At 42.9% G+C, this 19,265-nt stretch overlaps 1 protein-coding gene across 3 annotated transcripts in view; it reads right to left on the reverse strand.

Annotated features, from left to right (window-relative positions):
• Positions 1-19,265, reverse strand: part of mtmr14 (myotubularin related protein 14) — a 67,577-nt gene that overhangs the window by 26,771 nt on the left and 21,541 nt on the right. For all 3 annotated transcript variants that reach the window (XM_012960368.3, NM_001097244.1, XM_012960369.3), the window contains 4 exon segments: positions 10,231-10,297; positions 9,657-9,742; positions 3,651-3,727; positions 2,665-2,701 (listed from right to left, as the gene is read on the reverse strand). In XM_012960368.3, the coding sequence (XP_012815822.1) occupies positions 2,665-2,701; positions 3,651-3,727; positions 9,657-9,742; positions 10,231-10,297 (267 nt within the window).

Consider the following 19,265-nt stretch of genomic DNA (forward strand, 5'->3'; position numbering starts at 1 on the left):
GGGAAGGAAAAATGGCAATATGTAAAAAGAAAATGCTAAGTCTGGAAAGTGGGTGGTGGGTTACGGCTTTCTGGCAGGCCCCTGGGACCCCAGTCCAACACTACAAACCAAGATGCTAAAATGTGTACAAAATTGAGAATGTGTTAATGCTATTCACTTGTATCCATACATGCTAGCTCCCCCATTAGCCTGCTCTGCACACACTGATGTAGGGGAAACATGGAATTACCCCCAGCCTGGACTTGTCAGTGATTGCAGGGTTCCCTTAAGGGTAGAGTCAGTAGCAGTGCTGCCATACCTGGGAAATGATGTTATTTGCACTCAAATGCAGTAAGAAATATGTTTTCCACAACTTGCATGCAATTTCCTAAAACATTTGCCACATTGGTGAATTGTGCATGTAGAGGTGGGTGCTACTTAGTGGGTGCCGTAATTATGCTGGAGCAAAAATCTGCATTGTGGGCAAAAAAATCTGCACTGCTCTTATATACTGTAGTATCAATCACACTTGCAGCAGCCAGGGGCATAAGCATAAGCTGTGTAGCAAAATATATAATCACTTTGTACTGAATGTTGCAAGGTTAATAAATAACTTGCACACTTAATGGCTTTAGAGACCACCAGAGAGATTTTCATTTCCTGTGACTACAATATTCCAGGTTAATAACTCTGATAGGAATTCAGTAGCCCCCACCTTCTCCAAGATTTAATGGAGTTCATTACCCTTTTCATTGCCCAGTGCAGCACTTATTTCTATACATGCTCTACAGTGCTTAACCATACAGACTGAGCAGCTCCCAGCCAATCAGGACTTCAGGCGTGCAGGCCCAAGTGTAGACTGTAACACAAGCAAAGATGCTGGGAAATTGGGTTTCATTCAAAAATATACGTTGATGGAATATCCCCAAATGCTGTTTCATTGTGGATTATAAACAGGTTCTGCATCAGGGGGAGTACTGTAGTCGGGGGCCCCCAAGATGGAAAAGTGGGGCTTGTGAAGAGTGGGTGGGGTTTGGGTGAATTGTTTTGGTATAATTGGGAAGTTGCCAGGGAAGATCACAGGCGTGACTATGGATGCAAGGAGGCTTTTTTGCATAAATGGACCCTCATTTACTTGTTGGCAGGGCCCCCTACCTAGAGGACCCAAGTGACCAGTGGCATAAAATTGGGGCCGCCTAGTGAGAGGGCCCCCGTTATTACTGAGAGTGTCCCTGGCCATGAAAAGAACAGGCAAGCAATGGCAGGATGTGGGCATTTACAGTGCCTGTGGGTGCAGTATAGTTATTTTTCCAAAAGCACAGGGTTGCCATACATGTGCATATACAGTGTTGTTACAGGGACCCCCTAGTGAAAATGCACTTATATTTGCCTATTTGTAGCTGTAAGTTACCCTCCCATATAGATTGTAAGCTCTACGGGGCAGGGACCTCCATCCTCTTGTATCTTTGACTCTTAACTTATTGCAACTGTAACTGTATCTTGTATTTATTGTTGTACTTTGTATTTATCTATTATCTTATTAACCCCCTGTTTGTATTAATGTATTCTACTGTACATCGCTGGGTACATAAGTAGCGCTTTATAAATAAAAATATACATACATACATACATACATACAAATGCTTACTTTTCTGCATCCCTCAAAAGGCTGTGGGTTTGGCCACTTTATTAGCAGTTAATTAGCCAGCCTTGACTAATGTTAAGGTGGCTATACACGGGCCGATTCTAGTTACCGATATGGGTCCCTTAGACCGACTCGGCAGCTTATCGGCCTGTGTAGGGGCACTAATGACGGGCCTGCCCGACCGATATCTGGCTTGAAATCGGCCAGATATCGATCGGGCAGGTTTAAAAATTTAGTCGGATCGTGGACCGCATCATTAGCCTGATATCCCCACCCGTAGGTGGGGATATCAGGAGAAGTTCCGCTTGCTTGGCGATCTCGCCAAGCGAGCGGATCGTAGCGTGTATTGCCAACTTTACAGTCTGTGGACACACAGTAAAAAAAGCATTACCCTAATTACCCATACTGATTTGCACTCAAATCAGAGAGAAGCCAGCATACCCCCCTTGCTCCAGGGTCAGGCAGGCCCAACGGAACACCTGGTAAAAACAAAATGGGCCCTGCCCTAGTGTGCCGCTCCTCCTGCTAGGAACTACGTGTCCCGGCATTAACCCCTGTTGGAACTGTGTGCGCCAGCGCGGAAGGGGGTGAGGTATGCAGTGTGAGGGGGGGGAAACAGGAGCTTGCAACTGGGGTGGGAGGCCCCCAGGCGGTAGCCCCGGTGGGCCCCTGACACCCAAGTCTGAGAAAGAATAGGGCTTGTGCATACTTTTTTCCTATTGTTGTAATCAAGAAAACTCTATGGTTTTTGTTGCTTTTTTTTATAGCTAAACAGGCCACAAAGAGAAACTGAAGCTACTCCATCTTTATTCCTTGTAAGGTAGATAGGTAACAAGTATACACCACACTCCCTGCCCCCTTTGTTGTAACTGATTTGTTAGCAGCATTAGCAAAATCCCTGTTTAGTAGAAGAAATAAGAAATACCATCGGTTTCTCATGAATACAGCAATATGTTATTCATATGTTCAGCTATTTAATTTATGTTGAACAAGAGAGTATACTGTCCCTTTAAGAGCTATATAAATCAAGAAGCACGTACCTCTTCACCCTTGCTGAGCCGGTCATTTAACATGTGCCTGGAAATTGAAAACACGCTGGCATTACATACAAACTCGACAAATCAAGCTATTTATGTGCATTAACCAATTCATTTAAGCTGTGCCTCCCACGAGCATAATATATGCCATAGCCAATGTCTGGCACCAACACACTCAACACATTTTGCTTTGCCTGGAACCGGAATGGAATATATATATCAGTAAATATTGCCCTTTTATATCCTTGTCCTTGAGCCGCCATTTAGTGATGGGTTGTGTGCTCCCTCAGAGATCAGCTGACAGGAAGTGATGCAGCTCTAACTGTAACAGGAACTAGTGTGGGAGCAAAAGGCAGAACTCTGCCCATTCATTGGCTGATGGGGCCTAGCATGTATGTGTGCCTTGGTTTGTTTGTGTGCACTGTGAATCCTATGACCCCAGTTGGCGGCTCTTAGTACTTAAAATGGCTTTGTATTTAGGATTACCCAATAGCACATACTACTAAAAAAGTATATTTTTATGAAAATTATTTATTTAGATGAAGCAGGGTTTTACAGATCCCTACACTGTTTGGGGGTATAGTTTTTCTTTAAACCTTCCAAAAACAATGGTATTTGAAAGAAAGATTGCCGCCCAGCAGAATTGTGGCTAACTTTACTCTATGGGGAAGGGAAAAATTACCTTATAATTATAGATAATTATTAGAAAAAACAAATAATAAATAAAGAAGTGCAAAAGCAATAAAGGTAGCAAAACTGTGCCTTTAGAACTGGGAAGAAAGGTTGCACTATGCCTGATAAAAATTCAGAGGTGCACACTGCAGAATCATAGGGTGCAGGCCAGCCCTATCCCTACCGCCTACCAATAGGCAAGTAGTAAGGACAAGGCCTTGCTGCACCCTGTACTTTCTGCCACTCCCTAGTTATAGGACAGGAGTGGGGCTAGTCTACATGCCTACCTCTTTAAAAAAAATCTCAGAAAGACTTACCCAAACAGGAACCAATCATAAGCTACTGTAAGGTACAGGATCTCTGCAGGCTCCAGGTTGCTATGGACCATTCCATCCTATTAATAAGGAAAGCAAACACATGAGCATACATTCAGCAATTCTGCCTTCATAAAACAGGTATGTTAGACTTTCTGCACACGCCGGCCTTTAAATTCTTGGGCTAATGGCACACATATTGCTTCACCAAGACTACAAGGGCACGGCTTGCTGAGAAATTAGAATGTTTGGAGGTAAAGGGGCATGGCCACCGGAGCTTATGGGGCTCCATGATTGACGCGGGCCTGTAGATCCTTGACCCCCAGTCTGTTACTAGGGATGTAAGGATGTATTTTAGTGATGCTTCTCAATCTCACTACACAGACATCCCTGCTGGCAACATTAGGTTTCATGGATCAAATATGGTAACCAACTGCATGCGTGACATTATAGTGTATGTATGTGGCACAACAGCAGCAGGTAGGTGCAGGCCGTACCCAGCCAACTGATGGTTAAAGCCAGGACAGGACCCAAAACACTCGCTCCTATTTACATGTAAACAGATCACTAGTACTGTGAGTCTGTCTTTTCCCTGATATTGAACTTACTGTATGTTACGCTGCCCAGATACAGGTATCGGACCCCTTATCCGGAAACCCGTTATCCAGAAAGCTCCGAATTACGGAAAGCCCATCTCCCATAGACTCCATTTTAATCAAATAATTCAGAATTTGAAAACTGATTTCCTTTTTCTCTGTAATAATAAAACAGTACTTTGTAATTGACTCCAACTAAGATATAAATAATCCTTATTGGAGGCAAAACAATCATATTGTGGTTAATTCATGTTTTATTGATTTTTTAGCAGACTTAAGGTATGGAGATCCAAATTACGTAAAGACCCCTTATCCGGAAAACCCTTGGTCCCGAGCATTCTGGATAACGGGTCCTATACCTGTATATATATACAGAGAAACCAGGTTCTCTTACCTTCACCTCTCTACATTCCCAAACTCACCCGCACATATATAATACCTTGTATATAAAAGCATCTGGCTTAGAGACAAATCGTTTTTATTTACAGTTGGGATCAAGTACAGGTACTGTTTTATTATTACAGAGAAAAGGGAATCATTTAACCATGAAATAAACCCAATAGGGCTGTTCTGCCTCCAATAAGAATTAATTATATCTTAGTTGGGATCAAGTACAGGTACTGTTTTATTATTACAGAGAAAAGGGAATCATTTAACCATTAAATAAACCCAATAGGGCTGTTCTGCCCCCAATAAGGGGTAATTATACCTTAGTTGGGATCAAGTACAGGTACTGTTTTATTATTACAGAGAAAAGGGAATCATTTAACCATTAAATAAACCCAATAGGACTGTTCTGCCCCCAATAAGGGGTAATTATACCTTAGTTGGGATCAAGTACAGGTACTGTTTTATTATTACAGAGAAAAGGGAATCATTTAACCATTAAATAAACCCAATAGGACTGTTCTGCCCCCAATAAGGGGTAATTATACCTTAGTTGGGATCAAGTACAGGTACTGTTTTATTATTACAGAGAAAAGGGAATCATTTAACCATTAAATAAACCCAATAGGACTGTTCTGCCCCCAATAAGGGGTAATTATACCTTAGTTGGGATCAAGTACAGGTACTGTTTTATTATTACAGAGAAAAGGGAATCATTTAACCATTAAATAAACCCAATAGGACTGTTCTGCCCCCAATAAGGGGTAATTATACCTTAGTTGGGATCAAGTACAGGTACTGTTTTATTATTACAGAGAAAAGGGAATCATTTAACCATTAAATAAACCCAATAGGGCTGTTCTGCCCCCAATAAGGGGTAATTATATCTTCGTTGGGATCAAGTACAAGGTACTGTTTTATTATAACAGAGAAAAAGAAAAAAATAGGTTTTACAATTTGTAATTATTTAAAATGTAGTCTTGGGAGATGACCCATTTTCTGTTTGCAAATACTGAAACATATATTTGGAAACCTTCTAAGGTTTAGGAGGCTGGGGGCTACCATCTAGCCTGCAGCCCTCCATATATTGCTGACATGCCCTACTGGATAATGGAAGTTGTGACTTGATAACAGGTTGAATGTCCCCTGTTGGATATTCCTTCCATACATAAAACTAACAAATATATTAAATGTTCTCTTAAGTATCTGTGGCTCTTCATGCTGCATATGATTATATTTCATATTAATGGAACACTAGGATTCTAGTACAGATATCCTTGTTTTGTCCCCAGTGACAAGCAGTGGATACCATATTAATTACAAGAGATATGCAGTTGCCTAAAAGGCATTGATTTTTCTATTGTTCCCCTGTGGGTCTCTGCATTCCGTATTGAAGCTTTTCTGGACACTTGTAATAATAGCGGCACAGTTATATTTAAAGCAGCTCACTTCTCATTCGGAAGAAGCCTTAGAATGTATGGAATTCTGAGATCCCAGCACGTCAGCATTTTCTTCGTGTACTTTAGATAAAATGCTCGAAGACGAAATGAATGTAGGGCCCTGTTGCACGGGGTGTTTGCATCATTATGGATCTCTGTGGGCTACAAAGCCTTGTTCACACATTGTGCGTCAATACTGCAGATATCTTACACACATTCTTACAAGGAAGAAAATCAGAGATGCACCAATTCTACGAATAAGAACCATTTGTTGTGGAAGTTATTGTGATACTAATATCTACAGTTAGTATTAGTGGTTGTATATATAGTTTATGTATGTGAGTGTATAGATTGGTAAGTATAGGTTTGTGGGTGCTGGGTTTACTTGGAAGGGTTGAACTTGATGGACTCTGGTCTTTTTTCAACCCTATGTAACTGTATGTAACTATAAATATTTTATGCCTTGGATCTGGGCATTCTAGGAATAAAACTATGTCCCCAGGGTACAGTGGAAGCAAGTATGGAGGATCCAAGGGTGGTTGTTCTCCACTTTTGGCAACACGTCCCTTTCCATCCTCCTCCCTATCTTCAATTTTCTAGGCTGATCTCCCCCTCCCATGTGGCTGGATGTTGTTCTCCCCATTTTTAGGCAACAAGACACACTCCATGCTCCTCCCTCCTCCCATGTGGCTGGTCCCTCTACATGCTCCTCCCTATCTTCTGGATCCATTGCTCTAGGCTGATCTCCCTGCTCCCATGGGCTGGTCCCTCTACATGCTCTTCCCTATCTTCTGGATTCATTGCTCTAGGCTGATCTCCCTGCTCCCATGGGCTGGTCCCTCTACATGCTCCTCCCTATCTTCTGGATCCATTGCGCTAGGCTGATCTCCCCGCTCCCATGGGCTGGTCCCTCTACATGCTCTTCCCTATCTTCTGGATCCATTGCTCTAGGCTAATCTCTAGGGATGCACGGAATCCAGTATTCAGTTCAGGATTCGGGCAAGATTCAGCCTTTTTCAGCAGGATTCGGATTTGCCCGTATCCATAACTTTGACCCAACCAAAACCGAATCCTTAAAATCATGTGAGTTTTTTTTCACATAAACATGGAAGTTGGTCATTTTTCACTGCGCACAAAGCATGCAGTTCTCTTCAACCCCTCCGGACGAATATTTAGCATAGGATTCAGGGTTCGGCCGGATCCTAAAATAGTGGATTTGGTGCATCCCTACTAAGCTCCACCCCAGGATATTTTAATAGACATATAAAGAGCAGGCCTTGTCAGCTAAACAACAGAATGAAGAGGTGTTCCCCCATTAGCCAAGTGAACAGTATGGTTATATGCACTGAAATAGCTGGATTACATAGGCCTCTATCAATTGTTTCTTGGTCTGTGCCATCTTTGGTGGGCATCACCATTGCAAACTTGCAAAAGTGTTTCCCAGAAACAAGCACATAGCAGTGGCCAGAAGACACTTACTAAATAGTGTCATAATCCATGGCTACCAGCAAGAATATCTACTCTGTGTGATAGGTCAGTGTACAGTTCTCTAAGGTGTCCCCTTGTGTATCACAGGGGGCCCTAAAACTTGAAAACTGGGAGCACTACCCTGTGGTGCAACCAGGTCTGGGATTTACACACACCCCAAACAACCTCCCCTAGCCCAATAAATAGTGAGTGTCTATGGCATCTTACAGCAGCCCCTCTGGCATTTGCCAGAACCCACAGATTGCCAGTCTAGGATTGGGCGCAACAATCCCCGACGGCAGCCAAATCAAAACTCCACATAAAATAGAGAACAAGGAGCAAAAGCACTTACAGATAATACAATAATGTATGTTATTTATTGTACCAGGAAACCAAAAGTACATTGTGGTTTACCGGTATAGTAAATAACAGTATGTTGTTTCATTATCTGTAAGTGCTTTAGCTTCTTTCCTTTATTTTATCACTGAGACCACTGACATCTAGGGGTACTGTCTCACAAGTTAGTCTTATTAGTATTAAATTTCTTATGTGGGGTTACAGATACACTTCACGCAACAGACCAGTACCAACCACTGTCCAGCTGTCCCAATAGTTCCCAGAGATGGTATTTTTTCCAGTATAAGAGCTGATCGGTCTCAGATTCTGGCAAATGCCAGAGGGGCTGCTGGATGCCATAGACAGTCATTATTGATTGAGCTGAAGGGCTGCTTCACCTCCATGCTTAAGAAGGCAGAGGACTTAAAGTGGCTGTACACCTACCAATAATGATCTTTCTTGCGACCATTGGTTCATTCCCTCCATTGACGTTCAGGGCTGAATCGTCAGAAATGGAGCTAGAAAAAATAGAGATTCTACCTCCACCTGACGATTCAGCAGATTTTGCTCAGCGCCTTCGATGGCACCCAATCAAAATCTTTTGTCCCGCCCGATTGACAAGACGCCCGATATCCAACACTCTTGAAATATCGGTCATCTTGTTGATCCGCCATACACGCACCGAATATCGTACAAAACAAGGTTTTGTGCAACAATATCAGTGCATGTATGGCCACCCTTACTGTCCTCCAAACATGAACTCCAAACATCCTGAAGTGATGAGATAACAGTACGTCCTTCCCCATCATGCTTTTACTGGGAGCAGATCAATCCTTTCCACCCAAACTCAATCACAGGGATCTTAACACGGCGCTTGGCACATTTCCGCTCAAGTCTAATCTGTGCCATCCTGCTTAACACCAAGCACATAAGAACTTTCTTGTAGTTCAAATACCCAAAGCAGCACTCTGTCAAGCAGCAGAAGGTGCATAAGCATCAGCACAAGCTTGTAGAGACAATAGCCTTCCTCAGGTACTAAGTGATCTCCATAAGTGTTTGACTTAGTAGGGGCTGTTGGCAACTGGCGGTTAAAGAAAAAGTCTGTACCGAGATGTCTTGGCTTTAACAGAGTGACCTTCAGGCTCTAACTCTACCGACTAACTTTCTCCACAGCTCTTTCAAGCTCTAATAAAGGGAGGCAGTACCCTTTTTTCACTTTGCATGTAGCCCCATGGCTTGGCCCTTCAGTGCAGCTCTTTGTGCTCCTAGAATGGAATTGAGCACAAAAAGTTGCACCATATTTAATGGTGTATATTGCAGCTTTACCCTGAATTTAAGTGCTCCGTACCAGGGCACCATGGAGCAGAATTCTGTTCATTAGAACTCTTGAATTTGCATCTGGAGCAACAGTAAACAAGCCTGCTAACCTGTAAGTAGTGGGCAAAGCTAATTCTGCTAAGTGAACACTTCTTTTAACATTTACAGAAATATTACAACAGGAGCAACCTCAGCAGAGGCATTCTTCATAGACATCAGTAGATACATGTGATATGTGACCACCAAATGGTGAGGATGGTTTCAGGTTTCTGAAGAATTTTATTATTCTTTACTTGTGCACAGTCAACATATTACATTTCTAGTGCCAAATAACCAAAGTCAAAAAATCATAGAAATTCCTTGCCGGAAGTGCCCTGGAATGAGTATTCATAAAATATTGTGTTCATACAAAAACACTGCTTTCTCATACTCAATAAATGAAAAAAATAACTCATGAATGAACTTACAGCCCACAGCGACAGTCGCAAGAGTGATATGAAGAGTGGTGTGCGATCCCAGCCAGAAATACAGTGCACTAGCAGCCCACTGTGCTCTGCAGAGAGAGAGAGAGAGAGACATAAAAGAGACTGTTGGTGCTGTTCAGATGCTATGATTGATGTCCCCTTTCCTTCCCACAAGGCAAAGTGCTTGGGGGGGGGTTTAAAAATAGTATTGTCCCCCCCAACAAACATGTGGGCTCTATTTGCCTGCATCTCTGGTAGGCAAAACACTTTGGCCTCCATAGCACTTGTAATCTGATGTAATGTAAAAGACCCCTTATAAGATCTATCCCAAATAGGCCACAACGGTAGGAGTTATCATTCAGCCACAGCTGGAGAGCTGCGATTTGCTAAACTTGGGCCAAGAACTTAATTAGAATTGAAAGCAACACCCAAGAGAAGGAATATGGGGGTTGACACTGGAAGATTAAAACAGTGTTTATAAGGAAAGGTCCCCCATGTGAAGGAGCTCTGTGTCTGTGAGATGGCAGAGATCCATAGATCAGGTACATAGATATAGAACTTTAATGATGGCACTTACCATCCCCATTGAGGATATGAATTAGCAGCTTCAGGTAATTCTGCGTCTGCTTCACCAAATCCCAACTCTGAAAGCAGAAAACAACAATCGAATGTTTTTGATTGAAAGACAGAAAGTCAATTTGGAAATGAACATCTAAAGAGGATGTGGGCTAATTAACTTACTCACAAGCTAATATCTGCTTCTATGTCTGCTAAACCCTAGGGAGTGTGTATTTAAATCAATAAACATTACTGCTTGAGGCGGGGGCACCATTGCCCAGTGACTTCCAGTTGGATGTATCGGGACTAAAACAACCATTGCACATAGAATGAGAGTGACCAAGGAATCCCAACGCCATGGAACACTCTGCTGTGGATCACACTGACGCCTTTCTAGCACAATGGCCGTATGCTAGCATCGGACCCCATTCCACTTATTCCCAGTGAGAAACCAGTATTATTCAGGGAGAATTCAACTTATCAAGCTAACACTTACTCTGTTATATACAGCAGAAAGCTGCTAATCATTTAAGAAGATTATTAAACACTGTACAATTGTTTCCCATTTGGCCCTAAAGCCAATCCATACATAGTCGGCTAACAAGTCTTGGATGATTTAGAAAACACTTTCACTATCCAGAAACGAAATGGAGTGTAAGGGTAAAGACACATGGAGCTACTTAGTAGCAGCTACTTGTCACGGTTACTAAACAGCAAAAAATCCCCTGCCATAGACAATACTGAGAATTGCCTCTGCTAAAACACACGTAGAGACATTTATCAGTAAATGATCAACTTTGTCTATTTCTGTAACTGCAACAAGTAGCTGCTACTAGTAGCTCAGTGTGTCTTCACCATAAATGTATTAGTATAGTGCTACTAATATGCACAGTGCTTTATCAAGGCCCAATATACAAAGGGCACCACCAGTGACAGACTAGAAAACGCTACTGGCCTCGTTTACAAAGAGCAGGAGAAGAACTAGGTGCCAAAACCTGCACTCAGTTTATTTCATACATAATAATGGCATTGAGAATAAACTGATAGCTTCCATTGCAGCCCCTAGTGTGCCTATGCCTTTGTACCAAGTCAAAATAAAAGGGGCTCATTTATTATTTTCCCAAATACAAGTGCTAAAACACTTCTACCAAATCAATAACCTGACACAATGCAGGCCCTTACATGATGCCTACAGTACAAATTTTGAAGCCCCTGCTACTCCCAGTCTGGCCTTAAGCTAGGGGGTGTTCCAGGAGATTCCACCTGTCGATCGAGAGCTGAATAAAGCTCTACAGCGACACACAGGGTTGCTGCCATTAGGCAAGTTGAGATTCTTGCCTCAGGTGGCAATGCCCAGTGGGTAACCAGAGGTGGCAAAAAGCAGCTCCCAGTAACTTCAAGATCCAAAACACCATTTTTTAAATCAGAATTTCAGCTCTTGTAGTGCAAAAACTGCAACTGCTCTTTCTTAGGCCCCTCCTCATCCTCCTCCATCCAGCCATATTCTTCATTTCCCTGAGTGCCCCAGCCATGTCACCTGTGGTCTGATAAACTTTAGTCACACTTTACTGCTGCGCTGCAAGTTGGAGTGATATCCCCCCCCCCCTCTCCCAGCAGCCGATCAGCAGAACAATGGGAAGGGAGCAAGATAGCAGCTCCCAGTAGGTATCAGAATAGCACTCAATAGTAAGAAATCCAAGTCCGGCTTGGGACTCCTCCAGTTACATGGGAGTAGGAGAAACAATAGGTTAGCTGAAAGCAGTTCTAATGTGTAGCGCTGGCTGAAAGCTCAGACTCGGGCACAATGCACTGAGATGGCGCCTACACACCAATATTACAACTAAAAATATTTTTGTTGGTTCAAGAATACAATTATAAATGGCAGAGTGAATTATTTGCAAACAGTGTCATTTAGAAATAAAATGTACACCATAAAAATCATGACAGAATCCCTTTAAGAGGGGGGCAACAGGGGGTTAGTCTCCCCCTGGAGCCATGATTGCCCACAGTCAGAGGTGCCGCAGTTTGCACTCCATTGGCACTTTTGCTAAAGTCTTTATTATTTACCCAAACCTTGCGGCTTTCACAGAAACATAAAACATTTCCCAACTTTCTCAGTTATTATACAAAAAAAACAAAAAAACAGAAGCAGTGAAGTTCTGGGGCTCAGGTATCAGAAAATGGTATTTTCTCTCGATACAAACTACGGTAGGATAAATATTTAATAGTTTTGCTCCTTTGATGTCAAGACACAGAAAACATTAAGTGAACATAAAACAGCCTAAAGGAAAACCAGAGGGCACGGTTGGAACCCGACTGCCCCACGTTTGTATTCCGGCTGCACGCGGATCATGTGTGTTTGTTCTCGTGCCTGCCAGGGCTGTTTCCCCAGTTCCGCTACTGACCAAAGGATTCCTTGACAAGGACATTCAAAGCGCAGTCCTCTAGGAGAGATGATAAAAGGAACATGGGCAGCCGTGCCAGCTCAATGCAGTAACCGCAATCCTCCCGAGCCCGGTATCCAAGAACAAACTGGCAGCGTGTGTGCTCACATATTTTAATGAAATTTACAATGACAAAAAAAGTTAGTAAGAAATAAGCCAAACTGAAGAGCTAACAGTCAGGGAGAAGAGGAGAAATACCAAACGATGGGCCAGATTCATGGTTCTGCAATTGAATCTCAATGAACTCAATCTGGCCCAGTATTCTAGGTACAGAAATATGTGAAAAACAGCTGCAACTTGGGTGGGGGTCCGATCTGAAGATCTAGATTGAGACTGGTATGTGTTTAGGAGGACATCACCTCTAAGGGTTTGACAACCCTACAAATAGTTTGCTCCTGGGATCAGTCATTTTTAGATATCCAGATAGAAATAAAATGTATTTAAAGCAGAAGGAAAGTCATTTTGGCATTTTACTGCCAATAGATTTGCCACATTAGTGCCACCTAGAACATTATATTTATTCTGCAGAAACCATTAACATACCTGAGTAATCAGCTTTACAAGCTTTCTCCCATTGCTTAAGATTAGCAGCTGCCATTTTAAGCAGCTTCCTGCCTACAGTCTAGCGTTTATAGCTGAGATCACACATTCCTAAGGGGGGAGGGAGGGAGTTCTTGGCATTCTACTGGGAGGGGGGAAGCAGGAGAGGGGAGAGAGGAGAGAACTGTGCAGACTCTGGCCATGGGAATGAAGGATGTTTCTGAGAGAGGAAATCAGGCACTGGAACATCATGTTTAAAAAAAAATCAAGAAATCCTGTGTTTCTTTTGATAGAGCTTACTTAGTTTTTACCTCTCCTTCTCCTTTGAACTCATTGTTGAATGTTAGGTGAGGATTTGCTCAGGTACAAGGAGAAATAAAGGGTTAATCATTGGGGTTGCCAAATGTTAGGCACCCCCCAGTGACTGTAATCACCTGATACCCCAAGCCAGTGCTCCTGTTAGCAGAAAACTGCACCGGCCCAGGGTACACTTTAGCTGCTTACGGAGCGATCCTCTTCCTCCCGATCTCTTTGCGTGGGCACGCATTCACATTATACTGAATAGCTGAACTTTACCAAAAAAACTTTCACTTTTTCACTCTACTGCACATGCATCTGCCACTGGGGCACTGAAGAAACAAGAAGAAGAAGAGGAGGATCGCTCCGTGGTGCTTGCTGAAAAGTACCCAGGGCCAGGGCAGTTTTCTGCTAACAGGAGAACCGGCCCTAGTATTTGGCACCCCCCCAGTAATTACCCATTTCCTTCTCCTATAATACAAATGACCAATCTAACATAACAGGGAGCTACAACACAAGAAGGATCATTTACAATGAAGGCAAAGTGCACCTTGACCCCCCACCTTGCTTTAGGCAGTTGTAAGAGACCTGTTTATGGGCCCTGGGGGTACCTGCATGTATAGTTGTGGTAAATGAGACCTTAGACCCGAGTTTGATCTGTTCTGAGCAAAGCAATGCTGTGCCTATTGACGCAGGAGAACCCAGGAGCGACCCCATGTCCTGAATGGATGGTAGCTCCTGGGTACCCTTTGCACCCACTTGTGCCTGAAGAATTTGGCGCAGATTTCACTCACAAACCAAACACCATAAATGACGTCAGACAGACTTCAGCACAGTTGCATCCGATTCAAGAAAAAAATGTGCGCATAGTTGGGGTCATTTTGGCAAATCCCCACAACTGTAGCATTGCGGTATGTGTAGTGCAATTGCTCCAAGCCTATGGCCCCCTTGCAACTCCAATGACTGCAATGCGACTTTGTTAGAAAAAAAAAAAACATGGCGACTGCACTCGAATTTGCACTTTGCTCACTGCACTTACTGACATACACGTGCCTTCATTTCTTGCTTTTATTACAGTGACTACAAATGGGACTGGGGCAGGCATCTGTATAAACCTCTCACATAGGTACCACACCGTGTCCTGGGGGATCACCCCTGAAGGATTTCTGTACAGCCGCTAGATGTTGCCTTCATCTCATGTTGTTGGCACCCCCCTGCCGAGCTGTGGCCTAATTCTGGCTTTGGGCAAGCCTGTCACTGTGATGGGGAATAACAAAATCTGCAGATGCCTTAGTGATAAGTTGGACGGGCTGTGATGGGTAAGTTATCCACATTTTCAGCTACCGCTTTTGCACTGAAAGGTTCTTCATGGGGGCACTGGCAAAACATGTCACGAAAATAACAGTCAAAGGAAGCCAGTTCCCATTGTGTGAATAGTATTATTTGAGAAGCATTCACCTTTAAAGCTTACTGCTTTCTGGCATGAAGTAGAAGTCAACAAACACCCAACCGCAGTGCCAGTACATTGGGGATTAGTACTTACACTTCTGTGAACTGGATTAAACCATTTGGCCTGCAGCCTTGTGCCTTTATATGGAGCTCAAACTCCTCAGTGACTTCTAATATCCTTATCATTTACAGTAGGGGGTACATTATCCCTTATAATACATGAGTGATACTCAGAGTTCCCTGTATAACTCAGCCTGCAGCCTTGTGCCTTTATATGGGCACAGAACCCCTCAGTGACTGCTAATATCCTTATCATTTACAGTAGGGGGTACATTATCCCTTATAATACATGAGTGATACTCAGAGTTTCCTGTATAACTCAGCCTGCAGCCTTGTGCCTTTATATGGGCACAGAACCCCTCAGTGACTGCTAATATCCTTATCATTTACAGTAGGGGGTACATTATCCCTTATAATACATGAGTGATACTCAGAGTTCCCTGTACAACTCAGCCTGCAGCCTTGTGCCTTTATATGGGCACAGAACCCCTCAGTGACTGCTAATATCCTTATCATTTACAGTAGGGGGTACATTATCCCTTATAATACATGAGTGATACTCAGAGTTCCCTGTATAACTCAGCCTGCAGCCTTGTGCCTTTATATGGGCACAGAACCCCTTAGTGACTGCTAATATCCTTATCATTTACAGTAGGGGGTACATTATCCCTTATAATACATGAGTGATACTCAGAGTTCCCTGTATAACTCAGCCTGCAGCCTTGTGCCTTTATATGGGCACAGAACCCCTTAGTGACTGCTAATATCCTTATCATTTACAGTAGGGGGTACATTATCCCTTATAATACATGAGTGATACTCAGAGTTCCCTGTATAACTCAGCCTGCAGCCTTGTGCCTTTATATGGGCACAGAACCCCTCAGTGACTGCTAATATCCTTATCATTTACAGTAGGGGGTACATTATCCCTTATAATACATGAGTGATACTCAGAGTTCCCTGTATAACTCAGCCTGCAGCCTTGTGCCTTTATATGGGCACAGAACCCCTCAGTGACTGCTAATATCCTTATCATTTACAGTAGGGGGTACATTATCCCTTATAATACATGAGTGATACTCAGAGTTCCCTGTATAACTCAGCCTGCAGCCTTGTGCCTTTATATGGGCACAGAACCCCTCAGTGACTGCTAATATCCTTATCATTTACAGTAGGGGGTACATTATCCCTTATAATACATGAGTGATACTCAGAGTTCCCTGTATAACTCAGCCTGCAGCCTTGTGCCTTTATATGGGCACAGAACCCCTTAGTGACTGCTAATATCCTTATCATTTACAGTAGGGGGTACATTATCCCTTATAATACATGAGTGATACTCAGAGTTCCCTGTATAACTCAGCCTGCAGCCTTGTGCCTTTATATGGGCACAGAACCCCTCAGTGACTGCTAATATCCTTATCATTTACAGTAGGGGGTACATTATCCCTTATAATACATGAGTGATACTCAGAGTTCCCTGTATAACTCAGCCTGCAGCCTTGTGCCTTTATATGGGCACAGAACCCCTCAGTGACTGCTAATATCCTTATCATTTACAGTAGGGGGTACATTATCCCTTATAATACATGAGTGATACTCAGAGTTCCCTGTATAACTCAGCCTGCAGCCTTGTGCCTTTATATGGGCACAGAACCCCTCAGTGACTGCTAAAATCCTTATATACACAAGAACCTAGGCAGAATATAATTTCAATACAGGTCGTATTAAATGTGCTTATTTGTATTAAAGGTGCTTGTATTAGTACACAGTCCCTTTAAGCCATTTCATGTACGAGGAAACAGAAAACAATTTTATTCTGCTGTACCAATTTAAAAAACGGAAATAAATTCAAGGACAAGTGAGAGTGAAATGTCTGTGGTTTATAAAAAGGATCAGATAACATCCCAGGAGGCAGGCAAAGGTACCTGTGAAATCAGTCTCAATTAGACTTGTCTAAGCAAAACCATTAATATAACCTGCCTGCAAGTCTTCCTGCCGTGCTGTGACCTAGTTTTCTCAGCTTTGCAAACACCGGATCCCCCGTTGCATTCCTGATGGAATATCCCAGAGGCTGCACAAAAGGGAGCTCAGTCTGTTATGAACTAAGCATTATGTAAGAGGAGCAGAACCTTATGTTGCCAAACATTGAAAGATCTGCTTGTTTGGATATTTCCTGATACACCCGCCTAAGTTGGGCAATATTGGGCTGATTGGATCCTTTGGGAACAAACGATCGGATCACAATGGCAGGAACACAGGCCATCAGGATGAGGACCACATCAATAAGTCAGTGCAGTCCCCGGTCCCACAGGAAAATCAAACCTGCCCAATCGGTGTCTGGCCCAATTTCGACTGGGCAGGCCAAACAGAAGGGCCCCATACATGGGTAAATAAGCTGAAATCAGTGAAGGGGCCAAACCAGCAGCTTAAATCTGCCTGTGTATTGCCTCCTTACGTTTAGCCCTTTGCCTGAGTAGTAGTAATAGTCAGTGCAGCCAGCAGAGGTAAGGAAAGATACCTACATAGGTCTAATATCCCAATCATGTCCAGTATATGCCAATAACTGTGTTTGATAGTAACTAGATGCTTATTGTAGATTCAGATATAAAGGTGTGTGCATTATGCAGCAGAACACCACTAGATTATTACACTGCACCTTTAATTACTGCTCTGTATACAGCAGGGGGCTCAAACTCAATTTACCTGGGGGCCGCAGGAGGCAATGTCAGGATGAGGCTGGGCCGCATAAGGGATTTCACAAAAAATTGGCTTTCAAGGGATAATGCAAGGCACGGCGGGCGGGAGCTGCTGATTGCGGAAATGACGTTATGCCATCATAACAGTTATTATGGGAAGACGTTCTGTGTGCACAATTAGCTCCTTAGCAGCTAATTGTGCACACAGAACGTCTTCCCATAATAACTGTTATGATGGCATAACGTAATTTCCGCAATCAGCAGCTCCCGCCCGCCGTGCCTTGCATTATCCCTTGAATCGCAATAAAAATCGCGATCCATTCATTGCTTTTGAGAAGGCGTTGGTGCGGGCCACAAAATATTGTACCGCGGGCCGCAAATGGCCCGCGGGCCGCGAGTTTGAGACCCCTGGTATACAGACCTTTTACTGCTACTTGTGAGGGCAGACTGAGCTAATTTGCTACAGGCCTTAGTGAGCTGGCAACTGCTCCGTGGGCTACAGAGCTTCAGGGCATATCCACATAGTGAAGCGTCAGCACCTAGCTAGCAGCACCCCACCCGCTGCTCATTGCTCTGCCTACGCACAACCAGATCTCCCTTATGACCCTTATGGCCAAGCTTGTTTATCACTAAGAGCAACAAATTGTTGGTTTTTGTTGCAGGGAGAATCATAACTATGGCTATTAAAAAAGGGATTTCTCTGATTATGCATAAACATTCCATCCATGATTTAACTCACATAAGCAGGCATCAGCTGTGGGACTTATTAACGAACCCGACTGACTGGATTACCCACTGCCAGTCCCCATGCAGTTACTGTCAGCTTGATATGGCTTAAAGGTAACGGGCACCAAGCCATAGAACCACATGGTTTGAATAGAATTTCACTAGCAAGATGCTAATCTTTCTCAGCCAGGGATTGCTGAACGACTGCTGGTCTATCCTGTCTTTGCTTCCAATGCTCTACCATATGTAGCCACTCAAAAAAGAGAGAGGTGCGCATTAGTGGTTTAACAACTCCAAAGTGAATCAGACAAAATACTGTGATACAAAACATTACATATGCCCAGTGCATTTCTCTCTTCAACAGGTCAAAACAAATGTGAGCCATATGCTGCTTCTATATTACATTTTTTTCCCTTATGAAGACTCATTTCTGGCTCAAATACAGCAGGCATATATTTTTGTAACCCAATAAAAACCATTAGTAGCACTATTTTGCCTTTGTTTTTGTATGCAACCATAGAAGAACTAGAATACTTTTTGTACAGTGCTGCGGAATATGTTGGTGCTTTATAAATAAATGTTATTATTAATAATAATAATAATAATAACACACAACTGTAATGGAATACAAATCTTAAAAGGATAAGTAAACCTCCAAAATAAGTTAATGTAAAATTGCAGAGACTGCTATTCTGAGCACTTTTGCAATTTACTTTACAAGATATTAAGGGAAATAAGTGTTGTAAATATGAATGAATTTTGTTACAACAGCGCCACCTTCTGGGCAGTTTCCTACTGTGTGGTAGTCGAGGAACGTGTCAGGAGAAAGAAACAGCTCT

Source organism: Xenopus tropicalis, chromosome 4, assembly GCF_000004195.4.
Source record: "Xenopus tropicalis strain Nigerian chromosome 4, UCB_Xtro_10.0, whole genome shotgun sequence".
NCBI classification, from domain to species: Eukaryota; Metazoa; Chordata; class Amphibia; order Anura; family Pipidae; genus Xenopus; species Xenopus tropicalis.